The 22417-nt window shown below is 44.4% G+C and overlaps 1 protein-coding gene across 5 annotated transcripts in view; it reads left to right on the top strand.

Moving 5' to 3' along the window:
• Positions 1-22417, top strand: part of SH3RF1 (SH3 domain containing ring finger 1) — a 162870-nt gene that overhangs the window by 133128 nt on the left and 7325 nt on the right. For 3 of the 5 annotated variants that reach the window (XM_036425398.2, XM_036425399.2, XM_036425403.2), the window contains 5 exons: positions 4730-4878; positions 6045-6215; positions 8667-8926; positions 9774-10114; positions 18847-19232. In XM_036425398.2, the coding sequence (XP_036281291.1) occupies positions 4730-4878; positions 6045-6215; positions 8667-8926; positions 9774-10114; positions 18847-19232 (1307 nt within the window). The remainder of the gene's footprint in view (positions 1-4729; positions 4879-6044; positions 6216-8666; positions 8927-9773; positions 10115-18846; positions 19233-22417) is intronic. The other 2 variants (XM_036425401.2, XM_036425404.2) reach the window with 2 other exon arrangements.

Raw genomic sequence — 22417 nt, 5'->3', positions numbered from 1 at the left:
GTCAGAGAGAGACAAGTGAAATCTAATGAACAAAATAAACTAACAAGCAAAATAGAAACAGACTCGTAGATAAAGAGAATAGACTGACAATTGTCAGAGGGGACGGTTTGGGGGGGCTGGATGGAAAAGGTGAAGGGATTAATCAAAAAAATCCACAATCCTCGTAGACACAACAGTGATTAGCAGAGGGAAAAGGGGGGTGGGTAAGAAGAGAGTAAAAGGGGGAAAAATGGTGACAGAAGAACTGACTTTTGATGGGGTACACACAATACAATATATAGATGATGTATTATAGAATTGTATACCTAAAACCTATATAATTTTATTAACCAATGTCCCCCCAATAAATTCAATAAAAATAAAAAAATAAGAAATATTTCTTTTAATGGAGGTTAGAATTTAAAGTATGAAGCTACAAAACAGGGAAGAGATATCATTTCAGTACTTAATTATAAGTGTCCAGATTTTGATACTGGGTCTTATTTCAGTGTCAATCCTGATGAGAATAACTTTCTTACTGAAGTTTGGAATCCTATCTGTATTTAGCTCACTGGACAGATTTTTTTTTATTTTAAATCTTCACCTGAGGATATTTTTCCCATTGATTTATAAAGTGGAAGGAAGGGAGGGAAGGGGAAGGAGGGAGGGAGAGAGAGAGAGAGAGAGAGAGAGGTCGATGTGAGAGAGACACATCGATTGGTTGCCTCCCACGTGCACCCTGATTGGGCATGGGATCAACCTGCATTCCTTGACTGGAAATTGAACCCATGACCCTTCACATGGGCCAACACTCTACCCACTGATCACATGGGTCAGGGCTGGACAGGTGATTTTACTGCTTGCTGTATACATTAAACCCAAAGCAAAAGAAAAAGAAATAAAAAGACTTAATGGTCCTTGCCCTCTGTCCTTAGCCAAATCCAGATCATGTAAACACTGTCTGGGCTACTTTCATGAAAGGGCAAGAGGAGGAGAGAACACCCAAGAGAAGGGGTCCCACACCCAGTAATTGAACTTTTCACGCACAGTGTCCAGTAGCAAATGTGGCTGGTCAGTGGCCTGCAGTCCATTCTGAGAGAGGTGCTCGCTCTAGCAAAGGGGAGAAATAGAGGGCTGCCTTATATGGCTGAGCCTGGGTTTGAATCTGTGTTTTTCCGCCCCCAACAACCATGCTTCTACCATATATAATTTCATCGTCTTTCAAGATCAGAGAGTCTTGGGAAGGAACCTGGACACTCAAAATACGACCAGTTTACAGTAGCTGACCACGAAGGCCTGTATTTGAGCTAAGTGTTGTTCAGAAGTAGTCATTCTGGCCTCGGATCATGACCTCATACTGGCCACCGGAAGGTCTGGATCTACAGAAACAGGAAGCTCATTTATTTTTTTTTAATATATTTTATTGATTTTCTACAGAGAGAAAGGGAGAGAGATAAGAGAGCTAGAAACATCGATAGGAGAGAAACATCGACCAGCTGCCTCTTGCACACCCCCTACTGGGGATGTGCCCACAACCAACATACATGCCCCTGACCGGAATCGAACCTGGGACCCTTCAGTCCGCAGACCGACGCTCAACCACTGAGCCAAACCGGCTTCGGCAGGAAGCTCATTTTTAATGCACATCAGAACAACGTCGCGTGTTCTGCATCCCTATTTCTGTGGCCTGGGCCATTGCGATGGACAGCTTTACCTCGGTCACACGGACTTGCTGAGTTTCCGTAAAGCTGCATGGGATGAACACGTGTGATGCCCCTGTGAAGTGACCCAGGCAGCATCTGGTGAACATGGCATTTCCCTGTGGTACCTGGTTCTGTACAGCGGTACACTAACGGCGTATTATTAGCAAAGTGTCGCCTGTGCTCCTGGCAGGGCCTTGGACACGTTGGTGTCTTCCTCCTGGGGGAGAGTGCTGTTGGCCTCTGCGGCCGCCGCCCAGGCTGTGAAATGACGGGCCGGTCTGCGGGTCGGCTCCGTGTTAGGGAAAGGCTGTGGTTTGCGCTGTAGACATTTCAGGTCTTGCAGGATAGCAAACTGCCTGAAGCACAACACACAGTGGGTTACCTTTTGAACTTCCACATCACCAGATTATTTCAGTGGAGGTTGTTTATAAAGCAACCCACAGAACTTCCTCGTCTGTCACAGCCCTGGGCTCGCCAGAGCCCTATCATTTTACCAGCCCTGCAGGGCTGAGCAACATCTAGGAATCTGATTTTAATCAGACTCTCCCTCTTGGCCTTTGTCTGTGTGCTGCTATACCCAGGAACACATATTATGTACTCACAGATGCACATGTCCCCAAAGATGGGTAACCCAGTACTGGGAAAAACCCTGTCCAATTTTTTTTTTTTAATATTGTCTATTTCAGGCACAATCTTTGGGGTCGTTTAAAATATCCCCTTTTATCCATATTTTAAATGCTTACTGTTTACTCTTTGTAAAAGTAACATGCATGAAACATTTGTTTACTGTAATTATGAACTACAAGGGGTGACCTAGTTTTACATTTTGTTCACAAAATGTGATGTATATTTTGATCAGACCTGTCCATGTCCTTGCCTTCTTCTTAGGACCAATTTACAATAATACGACCTCTTTTTTATTTTTTATTTTTATTTTTTAATATATTTGATTTTTTACAGAGAGGAAGGGAGAGGGAGAGAGAGTTAGAAACATCCATGAGAAAGAAACATTGATCAGCTGCCTCCTGAATACTCCCCACTGGGTATGTGCCTGCAACCAAGGTACATGCCCTTGACCGGCATTGAACCTGGGACCCTTCGGTCCGAAGGCTGACGCTCTATCCACTGAGCCAAACTGGTTAGGGCCCACCTCTGTTTTAATAAGTTAAAATATAACAAGCAATTTTCATTTCTTTTCCTCTTGAAGATGGAGTTCTCAGAGAATGAGAAGTGGGGGTGTTTGGTTCTGTGCCTTCCACACTCTGCTCAGGAATTCCTAGGAGCCTCGATCGCAGGGCTCCTGTCACCCACATGCCATTTGTCTTCTGCCTCGAGGCCACAGCCATGCTGTTTGGAGATTGGGTTTAGAAGGGTTTAAATGGAAACCAGCTAAGTAGTAATTTTATAATCTCCAGTGATATGTTAGTGGCTGTGCAGTCTGGACTTGTTACCTCACCTGTCAAGCCACTGGTGTGTCACTGCCCAGGTCACATTTGCTGAATATCTTACAAAGGTTTAGCGTTCCTTCTGTCCGTGTTGTCACTAGGAGGAGATGAAATGGAACAGATGATTGTCCTTCTCCGGGTTAAAGGGTTTGAAGGCTCTGAGCCCAAGTCTGTGCCAATTCCAAAGCTGTGACAGAATCTGAATGCTGCCCTCGTTCCTAGGGCGAGCGTGAAGAACTTCCAGGAAGCTCTGACTCTCTGAGCCGCCCTGGGCCTTGCCCGGGTGAGCACTGTGTAAGCAGCTCTGTGCCCCATTGATTTCTGCCCTGGCTGCTCTGCACCACCTTCAGCTGCTCTGTGGGAAAAATCCTTCCAGAAAGTCACGTTAGCAAAAAAAATAAAAAAAAATAAAAAAAATGAAATATGAGTGTGTGAGACAGTTGCAACACGCATGTCTAGAAATTGGAAAACTGTCCCACTCTGTTTATTATGTTTGTGGAGCTATGTACTTTAATAGGGAGATGCAGTCAGTGTTGTGGGTGAGATTCACATTTTTACTTCATAAAAATAAGACACGCAATGACTGTTAGGATCTATGTCTAGAAGTCATTGGATTCTTCTCATTAATATGCTGATGTGTCTAAGCCATCTGCGCTTTCACAGGTTACGTTCTTCTCTCCTCCTTTCTCCTTGGATTCGGTTTTTACATCGAGTGGCTCAAAGATTCAGGGAGGGTGCAGGCGGGTCTTTCTGTGCCTGTGTTCCCAGGAGTTTCAGTGTACAGACCCTAAAGAATTATCCGGGGTGTGTGGATCAGAAGGTAACAATTGCTCCATTGATTTTCAAAAGGCATGGAATCCTGTAGGCAGAGCCCCATTTGCCTGTGCCCATAAAAGAACCAGCAGCTTTTCACTGGTGTACTTGTTAAAGATTACCAGCCTTGATAGTCCTAAATTTCAAACGCTGGCAGAGTTAAGAAAAGAATAAGCAAAAAGTAGCAACAACGGCCCAGTGATTGCGGCTTACTATTGTTTGGGCTTTGTGGAGACCCGGGCATCAAAGGGAATTTTCTTCTGAAGGGCAGCGCTTGCGATATAGTATAGCCCTATTGTTTTGCTTTGTGTTTTAAGTTTCAGGTTACAGAAACAATCACAAATTAATTCCCAGCAAGCTGTGAGACATTATAGCTGTCCCTTTGAAAGGCATTTGGATGCTTGGCCAAGTCTTATACTTAAAAGTCTTATTCATCTTAAAATTACATACCGTTGTTTCATGTGGTGTTTTTGTGTTATTGTTTTGTTTTGTTTTTTTCTTTCCCTCCCCCCAAGCGGGATTACTTACCTGTTTGTGGGGAAAAAAAATTGCCATGGCTTTAAGATCTTAAAGGAGAACAAGATTGGAGTCTTGCAATGGGGGGGTGAGGAGGGGAGGGTTTGTTTATTTATTTTGTTTTAAGGAAGCTTTCATCTTAGGTAGCTTGCTGGTTCTGTTCTGTTTGGATTCCATTGAAGTCTTTTCCCATGGATTTCTGATTCCTTTTCCTTCCCACCTTCCATAAAACATGTAAATAAACATTTTGTTCCCCTCTCTTTCTCATACCAGACTATGAACCCTCCTCTGCCCCCACCCCCTCTCCTGGTCTCCACACCTCCGGGCGCTGCTGCTGCTGCTGCTGCTGGAACGGGACCGAGGCCCACCGCGGGGCCCACTGACCAGATTGCACATTTACGACCTCAGACTCGCCCCAGCGTGTAAGTGAGGGTGTCATTTATTGCCGCTTAAACGTGCGTTTCAAGCTCAGCCCAAAGAGCAGAGGCAGAGAAACACCTTTCTGATATGAGCTGCTGACAGGCTTATGGCTTCCAAAGTGGTTTGTGTTCTGCAAACTTCTACCCAGTCATGCATATAATGAGGAGACCGCCGAAACAAAATGGGCCTGATACAGGCGCTCGCTAGGCAGCCGTCCTGCGGAGGGAGGGCCTTTCAGAGTTTAGGGAGACAGATGTTTGCTCCTTCGTAATGTTATTATGTGTACGGAGCTGCCTTTTGAGCCTTTTGTCTTGTTTTCATTGGAATACTACGGAATGAGAAGGCACCCCATACAAACTAGGTCTGCTTGTAGTATGCATGTGAAAAGCTGTAAGTCCCTAGAATCCAGAAAAGTCTAGTCACCTCATTCAGAGTTCATTCATGGCAAAATACAGTGTGGTTTTTGTGCGTCTTATATTGTGTGAGTTTATACGTGGACCAGGTTGGCCCTGGGAAGAACAGTTGGTTGGCATAGCCTGCCCGGTTTCCCTGTGGTGGTGGCACAGTCACCTTGCCTGGTGGGGCTCTTCCGTACGCCCTGTTGACTGTTCCCATCTCAGTCCTGTTCCCGGCCGAGCACACAAAAGCAGGTGCAGCCCCAGCCTCTGGGTTCTGCCTGTGTGTGGAAGGCCGCATGCTGTGTCTCACGGTGGGGTTTCACACCATCTGTCCCCCTTCGGGGCTCCTCCCCAAGCCTAACAAGTGCCATGTGAAGAGCTCAGTTTTCCCAGTGGGCACCTAATCCCCAGCAGCAGGGTAGGCACTCTGGGAAGCTGCCTAATTCTTTCACACCCGGCAAGTACCATTTGGCGGGGTGGTCACCTTCACGCTGGGGGGACCAGGCGGGCGGCAGTTCTTCATCAGGAAGGCCTCTGCCTTTCTTTCTTTTTCTTTTGGGGAGGGAGGGGAAACGGGGGACTCTGCCTTTTCAATGTCGATGGCAAAACCTCTGTCAGCGGATAAGTACCAATACTGCTGACAGGTGTAAGGACTGCACTTTCTGTTTTCATTTGTGCAAGATATTCAGGACTTCACACCAAAGATGAGCTTTGAGCCTCCGGGTTTTGGTAGTTACTCAGCCCGAAATCAGATATTCTTTCTATTCCAGATATGTTGCTATCTACCCATACACTCCCCGGAAAGAGGACGAGCTGGAGCTGAGGAAAGGGGAGATGTTTCTAGTGTTTGAACGTTGCCAGGATGGCTGGTTCAAAGGGACATCGATGCATACCAGCAAGATCGGGGTTTTCCCTGGTAATTACGTGGCACCCGTCACAAGGTATGGCTTTGAACAAGCGATTCACTGAGTCCCAAACAGAGAAGCTTTGTTCTCCTTTGTGGCGCTCAGCCTGTCCAGATTCCTTCTCACGTTATAATTGCCTGTTACACAGCCAACATTAAAAACAACAACAACAAAAAAAACACCCGTATCTGTGCTTGCTGTGATCCCTTCTAACTCTAAAATACTTGGCTTACTTTTCACACGGCTCTATGTGAAATTGTAGGTTTCCACGAATAAATGCACTGGGTTTTAAGTTATTTGCTTTAAGTAACATGTAGAAGACCATTTTCAATACTTTGCTGCTTGGAAGAACATAATGTTTCATCTAAACAAAAACTATTTCCTTAATACTCCCATGTTTCTATAATGCTTGCTATGCGCCAGGCAGGCAGATCTCTAAATGCGTTGCACACGTTAACTCCCAAGTCCTTGAACAACTCGTTGTGGTGGTTTTTGTTATCATCCCCTCTTGATAGATGAGGAAATGGAGGCACCAAAAGATTACATAACTGGTCTGAAATCCCATAGTGATGAAGTGCTCAGACCTAGGTGGTCCGCCTCTGGGTTCTAAGAGCCTGATTACCTCTGAATTCTGGCAATTAAGTTCTGTAATACCAGTCAGAAATAAAATTCCTTAGCTGTGGTAGAGATTCTCTATCCTTCTTAACTGAAGGTGATTTTGCTTCCCTAGGGGAATTTGGCAACGTGTGAACACACACTTGATTGGCATTATGGAGGGTGGGGAGGGAGAAGAGCGGTTGTTGTTGGCACCTAGTGCACCGAAGCTAACAATGCTGCCGAAGGTCCTGCAGTGCACAGGACACCTCCCTCAGAAGGGAATTAGCTGGCCCCAGATGTCTCGGAGGTGGAGAAGCCCTGTTACAGGGTAATGGGAAGTCGGGGCTGTTAGATATACAAACGTGTCCTTTATTTCATTTCGAGATAAGCCCATCGTCTGGTCACTGAGGAAAGTAGCCTTGGAAACTGAATAGAATGCCCTTAATGGCAGCGACATTCGGGGAGCCTCAGTTTCTGGTCACCGGGCCCTTAAATGGTCCAGGTTTAACTGTGATAAGTCATTCCTTAAACCCCCTGATTCTGAATAAATGGCTTAATGAATTGACATGTTTGTCAGCTGTTGGCCTTGACTTGTACGTTGGCCAGCAGCCTAATCAAATATAAATCACTGTGGTTGCAGATGGTGCTAGTTTTCATTTGACTTGCAGATTTTTAATCGATATAGACCTTCTTTTCTGTGTATGTTAAAGTCTACATTCAGGATCCAGAAGGTAAATCCAGATAGGCTCTTCCTGATGGGGAAAACACACACACACACACACACACACACACACACACACACAAAAAAAAAAAAATCCCCAACAAACCACAGAAACAACTAGGGAAGTAAAATGAACCAAAACCAAAATATTAAGCTAATAGAGGAAAATATTTTCATAAGACTCAAAAAACAAATTATTTAAAGTCTCTGGAGAGTTGCTTACTTAGAGTTAATTTTTTGTTACTCCTCATGGTACATAATGAGAACGTTCAAGTTAATGAAGTAGTCTACTTAGGAGAAAGTTACTATAAATAGAATCGATGTTTAAATGAACTTAGAATATTAAAAAAAACATTACACAAAACTATGCCAAACCTAATTTAATTAAATTCAACCAATAAGTATTTGTTTAGAACTGGCAGTGCCACTGTAACTACAAATCCTGGAGAAATGGAAAAGAGCCATTGCACACTGGCCCCGTCTTCAAGGAACTTTGACTGAGTCAGGAATACTTAATAAGACATTTTCTAAAAAACAATACACTCATTTTTGTAATCAGGGTTGTAGGAAAGAGAAATCCACATGAAAAATAATGGTAAAGTCTTCAGCAAGGCTTCTTGAAATGATAGGATTTCTGCTGGATCTTGAAATAAACGAGATTAAGGTTAGTCAAGAGAAGCCAGAGAGGACATTCCAAGAGTATGTGTATATGTGTACGTACACCCACATGCATGTACACAAGCCCTTGGGTGACGTGGGGCTGGGGGCAAGTAGGAGAAGGGCAGAAAACATAGGCAGGGCCATGGGCATGTGATTGTCATGGAGGTCACAAGCCTGGCTTGTTGGGTAGCAGGAGTAGGAGAATCCAGGGCCTCAAGTCAGTAGAGGGGTTCGGCCTTGGTGTGGGACGCTGAGCCCAGTAACTGGATGTTCTTGAGCAGAATACAGTGCATGGTTTTCTGTGACTCAGAATACATTTCAAGACCGTTCTCTGCCTCAGGGCCATTGTGAGTTTGAATTTGCTATTTTTACACTTCGTAAAAATAATCCTATTCATTTTTTAAAATGTTTTGTCGTAAAGCTTTAGTCTTTCCCCCCACCCCCCCTTTCATTGTTCTGTCCCCCACTTCGCTAATGGATGGAGCTATCTGTTTTTTCTGTCTCAGCAGGGCGATGACAAATGCTTCCCAAGCTAAAGTTCCTGTGTCTACAGCTGGTCAGACAAGTCGGGGAGTGACCATGGTCAGTCCCTCCACGGCAGGAGGGCCTGCCCAGAAGCTCCAGGGAAATGGAATGGCCGGGAGTCCCAGTGTGGTCCCCACAGCTGTGGTGTCAGCAGCTCACATCCACACGAGTCCTCAGGCTAAGGTCTTGTTGAACATGACGGGGCAGATGACAGTCAACCAGGCCCGCAATGCTGTGAGGACAGGTAAGGAGGAAACCGGACTGGGAAGCATCAGGAAAAGGGTCATCTGCGTAGTGTCAGATCTTCCATGACGGATGTTGACAAAAGCAGATGTGAAGTAAGATAACAAATAACAGGAAATAGAAGTAGACAGAGTCCAGTCAGTGGCACTTTACGTCTGCTGACTTTGGCCAAGCCTTCCCTGATCTGTAGATCCAAAGCCTGAAAGAGACTAGGCTGATTTTAAGAATGGCAGCAGTATTTGAAAAATACTTATGTAGCCAGGACCACATGATCGCCAATCTCACTGTACATCCACTGCAGCTAAGTGTGCAGATGATTTTTTTTATGAATTTAGTGACAAGTCTATTTTAGACTCAGTGGGACCTTAAATCGGTTTCTTTTTTTCTATAACGTTGAATACCTACCAAGAGTCTTGGGTAACAATGGGAGTAAACTTGTGATTTTTCTATGGGGGGAAAAAAAAAAGCAAAAGAAAGAAAATGGTTAATAAGAAAAGAGAATAATTTTAAAAAGGACCAGAGGCCAGTGCCATTTGACAGGGTACACCACCAACAGATGCTGGCTCCGAGTCTCTCATTCTGTGGAAAGGCCTTCTTTCTCTAACTGAAGGGCCTCGGGGTTACAGCTAAGCTCCTAGGCACTCAACAGACTCCAATCTGGAAGGGAAGTGCATCCCGGGACCCCGCTAAGATTAAGTGCTTTTAAACCGCCACACATCCCTTGTTTATTGTATGGACGCAATAGCAACCTTTCATTACGGACGGATGCAATGAAATGACTCACATTTTGATGAGCAGCATTTATTGGAACGTTGAATCTTACCGTGTTCCCTGCTGTCATTTACTAGTTTTGGCACACAACCAAGAACGCCCCACGGCAGCGGTGACGCCCATCCAAGTACAGAACGCCAGCGGGCTGGGCCCCGCGCCCATGGGCCTGCCCCATCACCCTTTGGCTTCCTCACAGCCTCCGCCTCCCATGGCTGCCGTCAGTATGGGCCGAACCGGTGCCCCCTTAGCCTGTGCTGCGGCCGCTTCGATCACCTCCCCCAGCATCACCTCCGCCTCCGTGGACACCGAGCCCAGCAGCCAGATAATGGCCATTCTCTCTGGACTTCCCGCCTCTCCCGACGGCGCTTCATTGGCTTGTGGGAACAGCTCAGCGGCCAAACCAGACAAAGACAGTAAAGTAAGGCCACCATCCTGTTTCTCTGACGGTGATGTGTCCCATCATTTCTACTAATGAGGGGACCCGTTCAACATTCCTTCAAGGGCTTATCTGTGCGTGCTCCTGTGCCAGTTGTTAGATTCGTGTTTCTCTGCATTTCAGCACCCACTAGTAGCCAGGCCCTGTATCAGGTGCTGGGGAGATCCCAGTGGATAAGACTTCATTGCTTCTTCACCTGTGGCTTACATCTCATGGAGGAATTTCCTTTTCCTTTCCTCATCCTGTCATCATCTTGCTGTCCTTAATTCTTCCTGTCCAAGTCAGTTTGCTTTTTGTTAGCAGTGCTGCAATAGCTATATATATGTGCAGATCGATAGGTGATAGATAGATATTTAACATGTAAAGGGGATGAAACTGTTGATGAGAAGTGTTATTTGTGGATTTGTTTATTTTTTTATACCACTAGTGTACTTGATTATCATCAGCATGAATAGTGTTTCTCTTGACTTGAAATTTAGGGGGAAATTGTTTTTATAAATCCTTTGATCTTTTTATAAGTCTCTCATTTGGGGCCAGATTTCAAAGAAAATATTCTCGGGAGGCTGTCTGGAAGACTGACCTATTGTTGGGTTTGGAGACAGGTGGTTGGAGTCAGGGGGAGTTGGTGGTGATTAACTGTGAACAGAAAGAGACGAGCGATAGCGAAGTCTGGAGAACTGCATTGTGTTCATGACCTTTCCCTCAGTGTGTCATGCATTTCTCCTTTTAAAAAGCCCAGTTCTAGGAAGCTCTCGGGTGATTATAAACAGCCACCTGGTCTGTGGTAATGGATGCTGCTCTATTTAAAAGGTTAGGTAAGCCTGTAAATGGGGCTTTATAAGGAAATAAATGTTACGGCTTTACTAAAAAGTTAATATTTAATCGTTGGGTTAACATGAGCGTTTTTGAAAAAGATTGGTATCTGTCCAGCGTTTATAATTAACTACATTAAACTTGTACTCAAGCTGACATGTTCAACTTGGTCAATACCTTTAAAAGAATAATTCCATAGTTTGGATTTTAAGAAGTTTGGAACAGTGTGTCTCTAGGCCCTTGACTCTTCAGCCCCTGACTTCCCAGAAGAGAATTTGCTGAGTCTCTGAGGCTTGGGAGGGCCTATGCGAGGCAGAACAGTGGCTCCCGAAAGATGGCCATGTCCTACTCCCTGGAATTTGAGACTATTTCCCTCCATAGCAAAAGGAATTTTGCAGGTGAGGTTAAAGTAAAGGTTTAAAGGGATTATCCTGGATTACCAGGGTGGGATGTATGTAATCACAAGGGTCTGCATGAAGGGGAGGCAGGAGGATCAGGGCCAGAGGAGAAGTGGTCTAGTAGCAGAAATCAGGTGATTCCGAGGGAAGAGCTCACAAGCCAAGAAATGCAAGGAGCTATAAGAAGCTGGAAAAAGCAAGGAAATAAACTACCCCCTAGAGCCCCAGAAGGAACGCAGCCCTGCCAACTCCTTGATTTCCGGACCTGATTTTTTTATCCCAAAGTTTGTGATAAACCGATACAGGACCTTACTTGGGTTAATCTGTTGAGCACCCATCCTCAGCAGATGGCCACTGGCCCGTTTGGATACCATATTGACCCTGAGCGCCCTAGATCCAGAGTGTCCATGCCATTTTCTTTTTTGAGATGCTATGGAGAAATTATTGATCTCCTTCCTTATAAGATGTCTTAAAGTATTTCAGGGTCATCTTTTCTTTTGAGCCTATATTCTTGAAGTTTTTTCCGCTGTTCCTCATGTCACAGGTTACAAGTTTTCCCTTCCTAAATCTACCCCTTCATGTAATGTTCCAACAGAGACTTTTTCTGGTTGATGGAAGTTCATTGAGTCCACGATTAATATGACCAGAGTGTGTCATTCAGCCCACTTTTCTCCATCCTGTCCTCCAGGATATCGTGGAAGAACTTTTCAAACCTCCATCGAGACACAAGCGTCTTTTACATCCTCCCGTCCAAACAGTCCCCCAGTGGCCCCGACATGTTGGCGCTACTTGTTGTTTGCAAGCATGTCCTGGAAGAGTCTAGCCCTCAGAGTCTCATTTCCGTTCCTGAGTAGTCCTTTCATTTAAAACACTATTAAAACAATTTTCCAGATAGTCTGCAAAATACATTGTTGTTTTCTTTTTGAAAATTAGGACTACACACATGCTCTTCTTTGGCCTGTTGGGTTGACCCAATCTCAGGTCCACCCGGATCTATCAAAGATTATTGGTAGCATTTCAGGTGTTAATTTTCTTAGTGCTCTGGGGTAAATTCAACCTGCCAAGAGTAGTCATTTGATCTCTTTATCCATTTCCCTCTTAGCAAGGTTTGTTCTTCCTTTCCCGTCTGGAGATTATCCTTGTCTTTCTTATCATCTGAGAACCACCATCTGTCCCCAACAGCAGGTCTGTGTCTTTCTTGTTCTCAGTTCAAACATAACTTTTAAGCAATGTAGGCCCCCCCCCCTTTTTTTTTTGTCTTTAGCATTTTTGCAATTTTAAGCTCATATGGACCATGCGAATGTTCTTTCATATGGACCCTTCTCTTGATCTTTTTGTAGCAGTCCTTTAAAAATTTGAGCTCATTAGGCTGCCCCCTGGGGGATCACATCAGTACCGTTAGATGGCTCTCCATTTTCATCTGCTGGGATGATTTGCAATTGTATAGTTAAAATTGTATTCTGGAGAGCCCTCCCTCTTGAAGTATCTTTCCTTTTGAGTTTCAGGTCAAGCATATATTTTCTTTGAACTTTGAAAATCAGTTCTTTTAAACTTTAGTGTTCGAATCTTACTATAGGGAACTTCTCTTTGAGTGCTTACCTCTAAGTTCTTAATGTTTCTGCTTCACCAGCCATAGCTCTCACCCCCTACCTGGCTGCTTCCTTGTGCTCCTCCCCACCCCCACCCCCATCATTTGTTGATCAGAATTAGAGCCAAAGTTGCAGTTTGTTCAACTTTCTGTGAGTGAACTTATCAGAATGTCAAGGACAAAGTGTATCAGAAATTCTAGTTTCAGTTGAAACTTCCAGCAAATGCATAGGCATTTGACCATTCCCTCCTTATTTCTTCCTCCTTTTGTCATTTCAAGATCAGCCACTGACTTCCACTCTCCAGGCAATGTCGGTGTGTCCCCCAAATGATAGCGTGTCAGTTGCCCTCTTCTTTCCTCTGTACCCGAAAGCTCTGCCATGGCTGGTGTGCTGGTGAGGACCTTGTCCACACACACATGGGGCCATGGCAGCTCTGCCTCCAGCTGTTCCTTTGAACAGTATTTTATTTGAAAACCCTCTGTCACAGTCTTTTTGTCCTTGACTTAAGTCTCTAGCTAATTTGGCCTGGTGCCTGCCTTCTGTGCTTTGATAAGTAGGCATCTGAAGTTCTGTAATATCTTCCCAAACATCATCTCAGTTATGTCTGGTCAGAATCCCGGGCCTTTCTGCCATTGCTGTTGTTCTTTCTGTGAGATCTCTGTTATCTTTTGCAGTTAACAGTTTAGCAGCTTCATCCGGACATTTTTCTAACTTCATATTCTGTTTAAAGGTTTCATTATTTGGTCAGCTAGTCTCCAGGATAATGTGTTTGCCAATCCTTACGAGATGCTCATGTATATGTATGTATGTATGTGAGTGTGTGTGTGTATGTATTTTACTATGTTTTCTTATAATAATTTTAATTATATATATTTATTTAGAAGTTAGAGAAAATCCAAACAGAAAACCTAAATATAATCCAAGATTTCAAAGAAAGTCATTAATATTATTGTGTATAAGTGTTTTTCCCCCTAGATACCTAAGTGTAAGAAATCTTATTTTGGTATAGTAAGCCTTCATTTAGAAAATAAAATAATTTTCTTCAGCATCAATAATGTAATTAGCTGTTTTTATACTCTCTAAATTCTGTTAAAAGATAAACTGGGGCATATTTTACAAATTTAAGAGTTTATTTGAGCAAATATCTATTAAAACCAGGCAGCGCCCAACCAGAGGTTGGTCAGGAGCACTCACCAAGAGTCAAGAGCAAGACTTGTTTAGAGAAGACAGGAAGCAAAGCCAGGAAATTGCTTGATTGGCTACAGTTTGAGCAAGTTGCCTTATTCGGAAAGCCTAGTTGGTGTGATTGGTGTCCTTAGGTTTTGTTTTCTTAACCTTGAGGTATTGACAGATTTAGGTTTTGGTTGGCTGCTGCAGGCTGCTCAGGCCTTAGAAGCACCTCAGTCTAATGGCCACTAAATTAATTTAACAGTTTTAACCCTCACATCAGAAAGAGAAGAAACCACCTCTACTGCCGCCTTCCACCCCAAGTGCTTCCATGTCCACCCCCCCCCCCCCCCCGCCTTCCTTGTCTAGGGATGCTTCAGAGTCTTCCCTGACGTTGACACTTCTTCCCATAGGAGTTAGCAGGAGTGGTGTTGGTTCTCTGCCACATCCTCGGTTTGTTCCTGAAAGACAGCGTTTTTGCAAGAAGTCTCAACATTCAGTGCCTCAGACCTCCCACCCAAATTTCTGATGACTCTCCCTTGAGCTAAACACAGGTTTTCTTCAATCAATCTGCTAAAGTTTGAGGACCTTTGCTGTTTTTAAGTGCCCATTTTCTCCTATCCTGAACACATGTCCTTGAAGTCCCTATGGATCCCCCTTTGCTCACATCGTCTTCCTTTCTTTCCAGTTTTTATTTTACTGTCAAAAATGAGATGGTCTGGTCCAGCATGCATGGCTCAGTGGTTGAGTGTCGACCTATGAACCGGGATGTCATGGTTCGATTCACTGTCAGGGCATATGCCCAGGTTGCAGGTTCAATCCCCAGTGTGGGGTGTACAGGAGGTAGCCTGTCAATAATTTTCTCTCATCATTGATGTTTCTATCTCTCTAGCCCTCTCCCTTCCTCTCTGAAATCAATAAAAAAATATATTTTTAAAAAATGAGATGGTCTGTGGGCTTCGCCATTTCATTTTCTCAAGTGATTGGAGTCACCGTTGCTGCCCTGCCAACCACTGGGACTCAGTCATTCTCTCTCCCCTGACCCTGCTTTATTTTTCTACAGAGCACCAGTTTCACAGTCTAGAGCAGTGGTTCTCAACCTTTTTAATGCTGTGACCCTTTAATACAGTTCCTCATGTTGTGGTGACCCCCAACCATAAAATTATTTTCGTTGCTACTTCATAACTGTAATTTTGCTACTGTTAATGAATCGTAATGTAAATATCTGTGTTTTCTGATGGTCTTAGGCTCTGCAGCAGCGGTCCTCAACCTGTGGGTGGCATTTTATTTTGTACTCATTTTTTGCCATGTGACTAATAGAATGTTATTAAGTTGATGTTCAGAAATTAATTTTATATGTAAAAAATATTTTTTCTGTTATCTGGTGATTATTTTCTGACCCAAATAGTTCTTTCCTCTGCCCCATTTTATTTTTATTTTTTTTTTTTGTCTGAGAAACTATTATTTTTTTTAATATATTTTATTGATTTTTTACAGAGAGGAAGGGAGAGGGAGAGGGATTTAGAAACATTGATCAGCTGCCTCCTGCAAACCCGCTCCTGGGGATGTGCCTGCAACCAAGGTACATGCCCTTGACCAGAATCAAACCTGAGACCCTTCAGTCTACAGGCTGATGCTCTATCCACTGAACCAAACCCGTTAGGGCAAAGCCATTTTAAGTCATCAAATCTTCTGATGAGAAAATGATGACCATAACATTTCATCTATGAATAATTTCTTGGGAAACCCGTAAGAGAATTATTAAGGTTTATGTTCAAAGATATGCTCCCCCTTTTTTATGCATCTCACATTACGTTTAAAAAAATGCTTTGCTGAGATGTAGTCTTTATTAATTCATCTGTAGTTTTCTACCCCTGGGTTTTGAAAAAAACAAAGGCGCCCGGAGATAAGTATCTGAGTTTGCAAAACGATCTCTTTCATGTGCACACTGTTCTGCTAACATAGAACACGTCGGAATATGGCATTAAAAGCACAGCGTCTGAGAGCAGGGCAGCATCTTTGCCGTGTGACTCCCAGCCCCTACCCGCGCACCCCGAGACAGCCCCTAATCCTCCACCGTCTGCTCCGCGGGTCATCGGCAGTGGCTGATGATGGGAACACATCCCGAGAAGCCATTAACGCAATCTGTATTTAATGTGTTTAATCATTTTAGATGAACCAACTCATCTTTCTTCTTAATCACTTTAGAGCTGCTCCCTGGGCTCCCTTCAGTTAACTGGTATTTTTCTGAGTGCCCAGGCTGAGCTTTTAAGAAACATTTTTAGCTGAGGCTTGCTGAGATTGCAGTTTATCAATGGACTTGATGTTCTCAGTAAGTCTGAGGGGGTCCTGGGATTAGAGAGTGTATCCTGGCGGAAACAGCTAGACGCGGAGGCCGACTGCTGCTTTAGATCTGGAGCCAGTGAGTGGTATTCTTTCCCTGTCCATATTCCCCCCCACCCCCCACCCCCCCGACCCCAGGCTCCTTAAAGAAGTGTGGCAGCAGCTCCAGCAGGCTTCCATCAGCCCACTTCATTGGCCTGGGAGTGTAGAGGGAAATCTTTATCGCCACTGGATGGTCCAGAAACATCCCCTTCCTTCTTTAGCCCTGGGATGAGCTACATATTTCCTCTTCCTCCCACCTGCCTCATGCTCTTGCCGTCTTGGCCCCTCAGCTCAGGAGGTGGTGGACTCTGTACCAGGCAGGCACTGGGTGGGATGCCCAGGTGTGTGAGCTCCAGGCACTGCCCTCAAGCAGGTCGTCCAACTTTCTAGGCTCATTTACTAGAACGCATAGAGTGAGTGAGTGTGAAGCGAGTTACATGAAGCAATAGCTAAGGAAGGTGTGTTGAGGCTGGACCTTAAAGAGATGCAAAAGCGTCTTCCTCTGGCTGGGGTGGGGAGAAAAGGGGGTCTGCAGTCGATGGATTGGCTCTTCTTGTCTGCAGCCTGCATTGGGCATGGACTGCACTCCTGCTGCCTTGCCCCTCCCTCTGTTTCTGACCCATGAGCAGACGCACACTGTGGGTGTGTTAGGGCGGTAAACGGGCCTGTGGTGCAGTCTCCCCGGGTGCCTTTCATTGTCTGATAAATGATTACGTCTGTCGCTTCCTTTTTTCCTGCCGTTGGATGTCGAATGGAACTGTGTCATTATGGAGTCGAACTCTTTTCCCCAGTGGATTTCCACCTGGTATGAACTAACTCATATTCCCAAGAAAAATTTCTCATTGATATATCTCATTGTGATATCTCATAATTCTATTTTTCTGCTAGTGGACCTTAATAATTCCAACTTGTTTATAGAGTTTTCTAAAGAATGGCTTCTAAATGAAATGTTTTATTTTCAAGTCATGTTTCCATTCAGAGGATTTTATGACATAGTTGACATCTTAGTAAAACAATTTAAAATGATGATTGTGCCGAAACCGGTTTGGCTCAGTGGTAGAGCGTTGGTCTGCGGACTGAAAGGTCCCAGGTTCGATTCCGGTCAGGGGCATGTACATTGGTTGCGGGCACATCCCCTATAGGGGGTGTGCAAGAGGCAGCTGGTCAATGTTTCTCTCTCATCGACGTTTCTAGCTGTCTCTCTCTCCCTTCCTCCTCTCTGTAAAATATCAATTAAAAAAAATAATAATAATAAATAAATAAAAATAAAATGATGATTGTTACCTATGTTTAGTCATCAGAAAGAATATTGAGCCCTGGCTGGTGTGGCTCAGTTGGTTGAACTTTGCCCTGTGCACCTAGTGGTCATGGTTCGATTCCTGGTCAGGGCACATGACAGTGCTCAGTCCCCTACAGGGGGCGTGCAGGAGGTAGCGACTGGATGTTTCTCTCATTGATTTTACTCTCTTCTCCTTTCCTCTCTAAAATAAATCAAAAAGTATTTTATTTTAAAAAAAAGAAGAACACTGACATTTAAGGCTTGGGGATGAAGGGGGAGCTGGTTTTCTGAGAGGAGCAAAGAGCAAAGATGTCAAAAGAAACAGAGATTCAAGAGATAGCTTCTGTGGAGGGCTATTGCTGGGGAAAATTCTTATTTGTACATTTACTTGCAAAAAGAGACACACAGTGGTTTTCATTGTACTGAAGTTAACTTTTTGTAGATTTTTTTTTTTTTGGCTTTCTGAACAAGGAGGTACTTGTACAATAGAAATGGTTTGACTTCTATTCTTTTTGACTTGTTAAATTTTATAAAGATGGCATGTGTGAAGTAGGTTAGCCCTTAACTCTGATCAAGACATCACTATAATAAGTATAAGAAGTCAAGTCTGTGGGTAGAAAGTAAAATGCGATTAGGTTTGTGTTTAATTCAACATGCAAGAACCAGAGACAGGATAGGCCAAATTTCAGGGCATTAAATCCATAGTCGGAGATCTCCATTTTGTCCTAAAAATATCTGCTTCTGCCTTCACCACACCTGAGAGATGAATCGGTGAGGTTTTTTTGTTTGTTTGTTTTACATCTTTTTTATCTCCTTTTCCTACCTCAGTAGAAGATAGTGATGAATAATGGAATGCCCCAAACAAGTAAAAACTTGCAGGCAGAAAAGAAGAAGAAAGAGAAGCAAATGGTTGGTTTAATACCACTCCGAATCGACAGGTAGATCATGGATAACCAAATAGCCACAGGAATAATCTTAAAAGGTCAAACCAAACGTTGAAGCTGTAGTGCGCTGTAGATTACAACGCAATGGTACTGTCAGTTTTCAACTAATGCACTTTCTTTCTTCTTTTTTTCTTTCTAGAAAGAAAGAAAGGGTTTGTTGAAGTTGCTTTCTGGCGCCTCCACCAAACGGAAGCCCCGAGTGTCCCCTCCAGCCTCACCCACCCTGGAAGTGGAGCTGAGTGGTGGTGGTGGTGGCGGCGGCGGCGGCAGCGAGTTGCCTCTGCAGGGAGCCATGGGTCCCGAGCTGCCACTAGGGGGCGCCCACGGCAGGGCGGGCTCCTGCCCCATGGATGGAGATGGTCCCGCCCAGGCAGTGGCTGTGGGAGCAGCTCTGGCCCAGGAGGTTCTTCATCGAAAAACTGGCTCCCTGGACTCTGCCGTCGTTCCCATCGCTCCGCCTCCTCGACAGCCCTGCTCCTCCCTGGGCTCCGTCATGAATGAGTCCAGGCCTGTGGTTTGCGAAAGGTGAGTTCAGTGCTTTTCCAGCAGAAAACTAAGAAATGGGTGGCAAGCTTTACGCTGGAATATTTATCCTGACGTTTAAGATATTTTCCCACATCCTCCTCTCTGTTTTTTTTTTAGACTAAGTATGCAATAACAACCAAGCATTGGTTTTCTCTTATCACTTGCTGGAACATACTCTAGTCCCTGCTTTTTCTTCCTGTGAGTCTTTCTTTCCTGGGTGTAGGCCTCCCGCCTTCTTTTTATGTATTTTTTTCAGACAACCAATCCAGAACGGTACCTGGATAAAAAAAAATCTGCCAATCACCGGAGACTTGTTCAAATCTGTATCTTCTTCTTATTTCTCTTCTGTCTCCAGCAATGGCACCCTAGTGTGTCATCCTTTGCCTTTTTTTTACTACTACCTGCTGCTTGTAAAGCAACCAGAGAATTCCACCAACTAAGAGGATTCTTTTTATTCTTCCTGAGCCAGAAGAGAGTGGCTCTGTCCTCGAGACCTGCCACTTCTCCGCACCCAATGACTTGGCTCAGCCACACTCCGAGCAGTGAGCCCTGTTTGAGGGATTCTGGCCTTGAGTAACTATCGCAGATGTGAGCAGTTCTGTTGGATACCGTCCCTGGGGGTCTGGGAATGCATTAGGAAAGAAAATGTACTTAATCAGACAAATACCTGCTAGGATTCTGTGAACTGAAAACGAAGCACTGTTGGTTCCCCAGGAGAACCTCATGAAATACACTGAAAACAGCGGACTGTTTTCACACAACGCATAACTATATAAACATTTTTTTTCAAAGAGTGTCCTCTGATTCATTGTTTCTATAAGCGTTAGGCACTGTGGACCTGCATTTCACAAGCAAAGCAGATTTCTCATTTGTGGAGGTGTTGCCTCTTAGGTAGCATTTCCTATTGCGGATCCAAAATCTTACCATCCAAGTGTTACACTTTCAAATGACTTCAACGCACCTAACTCGGCATTTCAGATGAACATTTGTTCCCACCAAAATAAACTGCAAAAGTATAAACTTCAAACAACCTACGTGCATTAAGTACAAAGTACACAACTTATTGCGTGTTTTTATAGTGAGGTGGGATAATTTTCTGTAATGGTAATCCTTATAAAACACGTCTTTGCCCATCAATGACATCATCCCGTCTTTCCCCTCATCTGCTGTGCTCTTGGTGAAGCTTTGGGGTTTTTGTCCTGAATCCGTGCCCTCCTGGATTCTCACAGTAGCCTCTTTCTCTGCAACCTCCCTCTGCTTTCCAGGGATGGAGCCGCTGTGCCTGGAGGGAGTCCAGCGACTTGTTTACTTTCTTTTGGCCACAAAGGCTCCGCCTCTCCCCAGCCCCAGGCATTGAGCTGCAGTTTTCCCTTCATGCCTTGAATCACTCTCTTCTTTTTTCCTGTCATTTGTGGTGTTTGTGTGACTGTTCTGAGTGCCCATTCACTTTGCCCAGACTCTCCCTTGGCACCGGCCCGGGCACCGCTCTCCCGCCCCCTTTTATGGGATCCTTTTCAGTCGCCAGATGTCCTCCATCTCCTTGGCTTCTGTGTCCCAGCCCCTTCCTCGGAGAGGAGCCTGTTTGGAACAGCAGGCTCCCGCTGCTCGGTGCCTCTGAAAAGGGGAACAGACAGGTGATGGCGGTTCGGGGAGTGCGGGACGCACATCAGAAAAGGGGGTGCGGAGACTTTGATGATGGGACAGATGGGCACCGGCGCTCTGGAATTCTCGGCACCGTTTTTTATAGGACCATTCCCATTTTTACAAGTAGGAAAGGGGCCTTTGGGGAAGATTTCTGCCCAAGTTTATATTTTTATAACCCACATGTTCAGTGGAATATTAAATGCTAAAGCCTGACCCGCTTTTCACAGCCCCTTTGCCTTCCTAGCAGGATGGCGGTGATATTTATTTAACTTGGAGTCTCAGGTCTGCCAGGCCGTAACAACGAAGGGAAAAAATATGTGGAAACAAGTAGTAGGGGAAAACATCCTATTATTCATTGGGAATGAAATATTTTGCCAACTGTATCATTTTGATATTTCAAAACTCGCAGCACAAAAGTGCAGGAAAGATGACCTTTCCCACCAGTATGATTCAGAAAGAGTTTCAGGACCCTAGATTCCTTGACTCACAATCTGAATATCCACAACTCCTGCCCTGACAGAGTACAGAATGCCTGTGGTTCCCTTGGTAGAATTTTTACTGATACAATTTCATGGAACTGTTTTTCAATGGATACTATTGGCACAGCACAAGATAGGATCCAGCTGCAGATTATAATGAGAATAAGTGTACAGTTCCTTCTCAAACCCTGACCGTGTCCCATTGATCTAGAGGGAAAGACTGTGACTAGGGCAGCCAGAGCTGTCTGTCAGAGAAAGAAGCCTCCGTGTGACAGGAAGACTAAAAGAGTCTCACAGCGAGGAAGGGGGGACAGGGAGGTGTGCTGACGGGTCCTGGTGTCAGCTGAGAGGATTCTCTGAGGAACCAAAGGATTCTTTTGTGTTTATCCAAGAGAAGGAAGGAAACAAGCAAGAAATAACTCTCTATCCCAGAGGCAGCAAATGTATAATTGATGACAGCAGAAAAAATAGAGCAAGTATTTTGGGCTCTATTTTGGATGAATTGAGGGAAAAGGAATCAGAAATTACCAACAGAAAGTGGAAATTAGATTATTTCAGAAGAGATGGCAAATAAAAGAAAGCATATGTGACAGCTTTATTTTGTCTTCTAAAAAACACACAAGTAAAAGGCTTAAGGAGACACAGCAAGTCATCTCTGTGTTTATTTTTAAGTTTAGGAATTGAATTGATAACCACATACCTATAAGTCCGTCTCCTAAATTAGAAAAGAACCCGTGATCTTTGATCAGGGATTAAACGAAAATGCTTGGAAACATCCAAATTGGATAGAGTTGGATTTATAGAAAGGTAGCCGGCTTAACCAGCATGATCAATTGGAGTCAGTGACATTGAACTCACAGGGTGAAGCAATGGACATAATCTGCTTGGACTGCAAGCAAACTGCAGAGAGAGCTTGTATGGTTTTGCTAGTAAAATACTTAATTGGCTGTTCGATTGTTATAGCAACTAACAGAAAGCAGTGGATGGTTACCCACCCAGACCAGGGTGATGGGCAGGTGCTTCCCAGAGCCACAGGGGACCCAATTTGGGCTGTACCAGGGG

This window comes from Pipistrellus kuhlii, unplaced genomic scaffold, assembly GCF_014108245.1.
Source record: "Pipistrellus kuhlii isolate mPipKuh1 unplaced genomic scaffold, mPipKuh1.p scaffold_m20_p_8, whole genome shotgun sequence".
Taxonomy (NCBI): domain Eukaryota; kingdom Metazoa; phylum Chordata; class Mammalia; order Chiroptera; family Vespertilionidae; genus Pipistrellus; species Pipistrellus kuhlii.
This window is presented reverse-complemented; position numbering and strand designations above follow the sequence as displayed.